The 5,933-nt window shown below is 37.8% G+C and overlaps 1 protein-coding gene across 1 annotated transcript; it reads right to left on the bottom strand.

The window, feature by feature from the left end:
* Nucleotides 1-3,820: 3,820 nt before the first annotated feature.
* LOC110018325 (protein FAF-like, chloroplastic) lies at nt 3,821-5,353 on the bottom strand. Its single transcript, XM_020715602.1, has 2 exons — nt 4,297-5,353; nt 3,821-4,265 (listed from the first exon to the last, which is right to left on the bottom strand). The coding sequence occupies exons 1-2, from the start codon at nt 5,173-5,175 to the stop codon at nt 4,008-4,010; spliced, it is 1,137 nt and encodes a 378-aa protein (XP_020571261.1). The 5' UTR covers nt 5,176-5,353; the 3' UTR covers nt 3,821-4,007.
* Between the last annotated feature and the right edge of the window lie 580 nt (nt 5,354-5,933).

Genomic DNA, 5,933 nt, shown 5'->3' on the forward strand with positions numbered 1-5,933 from the left:
TTCTTTGATTTGTGGTATCTTAAATGATACTTTTTGTTTTTTTATGGAAAATATTTAAGTTGACTAGTTCTTTTTATGTTAGTATCACAATGGTTACGACAAAATAAATCAATTCTTCTGTTATGTGGGAAAAAAATTTTAAACTAATACCTCTACCTTAAGGAGATCGATTTGAGAAATAGACCAATAATCTATTTTAACATGGCAGGCTATCAAAAAATTATAAAAGGATTTAAGAAAAGCATTAGAAGGGAATGTGATAGAATGCAATTGAAATCAAATGGGATCAATTAAAAAAGGGCTGGAAACTTTGGAATGAATTGAAACGAGGATTCACAGGCTTGGATTGAGATCCGATAAAGAGAACTATTAATGTTTTAGAAGAATGGTTGACCGAGAAATTGGAGGTGAGAATTTATGAAACATATGCAGTTTTTTTCAAATTTTTTTTCTTTAGAGACGTCAACAAATCAGTCTCCCATTCCTTTATAGTAAGTGTCAAATGAAAATAAAATTTAAATTTCGTGTCATTGAACCTGTGCTGGAAGAGAAGTTGAATCAAATGATTGGTGAAGTCATGAAAATGGGTGATCTTGCATGGGCTTCTAATGAGTGAGACTTTGTTGGCATAACTGAGAAATTAGATGTCAAACAAATAGTTGAATCCAATGAAGGGCCCAGCCTGAACTTCAAGAAAAAGATTAATGTTGGTGTAGTTTTCATTAGAATTCAAATCCACACTTAATGATATCATGCACCAATGACCCTAACACATCACAAGCAACTTCTATTCAGTAAGTAATATAAATTCTAGAATCAAGTCCAAAAATTTATGAGGAAACGTCATTATACTTGTTCTCTATAAATTTGCTCTATAATCCTACCCATCGAGAGTTCCCATAACTGCAGGGTCAATTATTCATGTTATTTTCATGACAACCGAGACTCGTAAATATCATTTTATTTGTTGAACATATCATATTTATTTTTACATGGTGTCAATATTTATATCACTATTTGTGACTTTACATGTGCTCTACTTTTGTTATGGTCAGTTGAGAAATAGTACACATGACACTCACATATTCAATTCTTTTCCAAGAACTTGAAATATAACTCTCAGCTGCCACCCCCATGTTTGTTTGACTTTCAACAAATTAGAAGGTATTTTCACTGCAATACTAGTTATTATATTTTTTTCCAGATAAATATTATTTGGTCGATGTTGGATACTCCTAATAAAGATGGTGCCTCAAACCATTTCTTGATATTAAAAACCACATTACTGATCTTTAATGAGTCGGCAATGTCACTCAGGGTAGGAAAGAGATGTTTAAAAAGTGCCACTCATCCTTATGAGGTGTCCTTGAAAGGACGCTTGGAGTTTTGAAGAAAAAATGGGTCATTTTGGCATATGCCAACTTGTCTGTTTCAAAAACGAGTGTAAATTTTGGTTTTCAGAAGGGATCTCTACAACTACAATCAACAACCTTCTTCATGCAATGATATTGACTTCAATAAGGCTAGTGAAGATCATTCAAAAGCCCATGATGAAGCATATGAATATCACTTAGGACAATATTTATCACAGGCTGAAAGTGACTTGACTAGAACTTACAGTCAGGATGGAGAAGGTGCAGGGTAGCTGATAGAGTTGAGAGATTGAATTATGGATTCCATCATTGGTGGTTGACTGGAGTGAATTATGGGTGTCTTCTTTGATACTTTATTTACAATGTGTTAGAAAACGTTTATTATTTATTGTACTGGTGTTTTATACAACAATATCCATATTGAATCTCAATGTAGGGTAGCTTCTATTTAAAGTTCTTTTGCATGTATTTCTGCCCCACTTGGATGACCTGTGAGACAACTACAGGCAGTTTATACAACAATATCCATTTTGAATCTCAATGTAAGGGCGCTTCTATTTAAAGTTCTTTTGCATGTATTTCGGCCCCACTTGGATGACCTGTGAGACAACTACAGGCATAATATATAATGCAAGTCTTTATTGCACATTTTCTTTTTTGGTTTAGAGGTTTATGATGAGATATTTGACATAATATATAATGTAAGTCTTTATTGCACATTTTATTTTTTGGTTTAGAGGTTTATGATAAGATATTTGACCTTATGAGTTCTTCTGGATGACCTATATGTCACTATTGGTTCTTGACACATATACAATCATCGTGAAGGCAACCAAGTACCTCTCTTTTTTAGTCGTATGACTGTTGAGGTTCTTCTGGGTGTCCTTTGAGGTGATATGCATATGTGACATGATTGATATTATGTGATTTAAAGGCAACCAAGAACACTTTTTTTATAAGGTCTACTATATTTTTATGGTGACAGATTCATTAGTTTATACTATATTCTCTGAGACCTCACAATTTCATAAAACTTGTATTGAGTATTTGCATTGTTGCATATAAAGGTTTGTGCTTTGTTATTTTAAACCTTCATAAAAGTTGAGTTCGAGGACTTCTGGTACCTCTAGAGCATTATACTACTACTGTGGACTACAATTTTTTCTGTAGGGTTTGCAACAGTCACATAGCTGCGGGAGACAATTTTACAGGTGTACAATGAGAAGAACTTAAAGTTGTAGCTACCTTCGGTAGGCAAATGAGTTCGAGGTCTCCATTGCCGATAGTGATCAGACAAAGAGAGTTTCGCTGGTAGATGAATTATCTTGTTACATTAATCAAGTGCATTTTAAAAATATATTATCATATTACTAATATAATGTTAGTATTTTTTTTTTAATTTTCATGTTTTTCACTGTTTAGTGAGGTGTCTGTTTATATTTTGTAGCATTAAAACTGGATATTTGCTTTCAAGTACGAAATGTGCTAGCATGATTGTTCTGTTGTAAACAACAATATACTATAGTGGCAGAAAATTCATTTGTTTAGAAACAATTGCAGCACAGCTGTTGTAAAATTACAAAAAATAAACAAACACCCCAACTTCTCCACTGCAGCTATTGCACAACAGCTTCCTAACACAGCTTTTACGCAACAACTTTTTAATAAGCTACAGCTGCCCAAACAGACCGTAAGTTATAGTTCAAAAGTTATTCTGAATGATCTGATATGATTAATTCAGGTTTGCAAGTTGAATGCAATTAGATATAGCATAAGAAATTTCTAGCAACAATGACGCTTAAAATTTTATGCACTAAAAATCTAGTTTTCGTGTTGTTTCACCTTAAAAAATTATCATTAATATTCAAAGATAATGATTAAGAGAGACCAACATTTGTCATAATTAGAAAGTGCACTCTGCAATCACTTGATGCGGAGTTAAGGGGCTCAATGCTCTTAAGATTGAATGGTCCTCTAGCTCATCAACCTTGGTTTTGCCTCCATTTGAATAAAAATGAACTGTTTTAGTGAGGGAGACTTTCAACTTTTAAGCATATTTTTAGAGAAGGGGCATTTACATATATATAGATACAACATAATTCTTATATATTTACATATTGAATGCCTAAATGTTCATATTTACATGCATGCCACTCAAATGTTTAACTTCACATAAAAAGTATACCTACTACTATCTTCTTAAAAGTAAAATATATCATTTCATGCATAAATTTATAATGAAAACATATTATATGTTTAAATATCAAACTTCTGGTATTATAAAAATAAATAGATAAGAATTATGTGGCACCTGTAAATTCCAATTAAGAAATTAAACAACAGGCATAGTTTTATAAATTCCAACAACATGGGAATATAAAGTCAAACCTTTCCAATATTATATTTTGAAAATTAAACATGAAAATGATTCAATTAAATAGGGCTAAACCAAACACTTCATGCGAGGCTGAAATATAATCAGAAATCAAAGTAAACTGCTTCATCACAAAATTAGGTGTCTAGCACACACCTGTAGTGTACCTAATACTAACATCATAACACAATGTTTTGACCTTTGTTGGGCCCATCATATCTAAGGACAACTGACTTGCATGGACGGTCAGCATATGCTCATTACGTGGCAATGCAGGGAGGCTGCTCGAATATAAACAGCGGCCGCCGGAGCTCGCTGCACCGCCGCATATCATGAAGCAACTCCTCCCTGTTCCTCCTCCTCGAAGTAAACAACAGCTTCGCTTCCGTCGCCGCCGCAGCCGACGTTGAGTGGGTTCCCCACCTCCTGTTCTGGCGCTCACTAAGATAGTTGAATCGGAACCCCTCTGTCGTCGAAGTCAACGTGCTCACTGCCGCCGCAGCAACCGCCGCAGCTGCCGCCGTCCTGGTGGGGGCCTCGCGCTTCGGCTTTCTCCATCTCCGTTACTGGTGAAATGTACTCCGCCACCCGCGAGCCAACAACGAACTTGTTGATTACGAGAGACGAGCGGTGGGGTTTAGCCGCCGCCTGCTTGCTCACTTTCACTTCAACTATAGTTCCCCTGTCTAAGACTTCCACTTCCTCCTCCTCGTCCTCCTCCTGCTCCTCTTCCATCATCACTCCTCTCTCTATTTCAACATCTATGTTCTGTTCTGATTGTTGAACAGGGGTGGGAAAGGTCGAGTTTTTTCTTGGGGAGGAGTCAATAAATGAGAGGACAAGACGGCCACCACGGCGCTCGGCTTGGAGATAGTTAACGGAAGAGACTGGTACAGCTTCGACGACGAGACGGCCATCACGCCGGTGAGGTTGCAACTTGAAACAGGGGCCGTTGCGACGGGAGATAGAGGGGAGAGGAGGAGGGAATGTTCGGAGCTGCGATCGACGGCCAATGGAACGGTGGTAGTTCACATAAGAAAGGTCCTTTTTTTCAGTCTGCATGTTCTGTAATTCATTTTCATCCTCTGCTTCCTCGTTCACATTCTCTGTTTTGATGCAGGAATCTAATTCATCGCATGAGGTGAATTCATCGGAGCCAGTCTCGGAACCGAGGGTTTCAGTGCAGATCTCCAGGCTATTCTGGCTCATTAGGATTGCTGAACGCCGCACTAGGGGATGGATGTATGGAGGCGGAAGTGCCGAGGTGTTGTTCTCCTCGTTCGTCTGGATTGAGTTCCGGATATTGAATCTTTTCTTCTCCGCCATTACCTCGCTCTCCATTGCTGATTTGGTTGGCTGCGGCGGTTTCACCATTTCTGACAACCAAGAGCTTGCCACCAGGGCTGCGCGGCAAACTGTAACTGACATCTCTTTGAATCAAAATTCCAACTTTTTTGAGTCTATAGATCTCTTTCTACGTACGTATGAAGAAAAATCAGTTTTTTTTTAAAATATTGTCGGCGGGGGGATGAAGATGTAACACTTGTAAGTCACAGTGGAGAAAAACGGAAACAGATTCTCCTCCTTCTCCTCTCTTTCTTGAGGGAGAAAGAGAAAGTAAGAGAAGTGCTAGAGAGCAGGAGTAGGAGTGGATTCTCGCGTGAAATGAACGGGCTGTGTGGAGAAGAAGAGGGAAAGGGGAGATATTTGTAGCAGGGGGGAAGGTTAGGTTTGTGAAACCTTTTTGCCGCCGGGGAGCCCACCACCTGCGTCCGCCCCACATTTTCTCCTTCGTTTATGCTTTCCTGCTTTACAGTCTCTTATTCGTTCCCTTTTATTACAATTCCTTGTCCTACTGTTAGTTGCACATATTTCTGAGTGTAGAGATACGTTCGATTTCTAATCATAGCTGTGTTATTGGAATATTTCACTGTGTTATAAAAATATTTCATCAGTATTATTTGTAAAAAATGAAGTGTTATTCGAGTGTTATTTGGTGTTATTCGATTATTTTGCGGTGTTATTGAAATATTATAATACAAACCTAGGCGCCAAACACTACACCCGAGTGCCTTGGCACCATCTTCTAGGGAGCCTAGGCTTCAGTTCCTACCGGACAGGCAGAGAGCTTGGTGTCTAGGCGCCAACAACTGTTGGACAGTTTTTTTGAAGTTGTTGTACACGCC

This window comes from Phalaenopsis equestris, unplaced genomic scaffold (assembly GCF_001263595.1).
Source record: "Phalaenopsis equestris unplaced genomic scaffold, ASM126359v1 Scaffold000010, whole genome shotgun sequence".
NCBI lineage: Eukaryota > Viridiplantae > Streptophyta > Magnoliopsida > Asparagales > Orchidaceae > Phalaenopsis > Phalaenopsis equestris.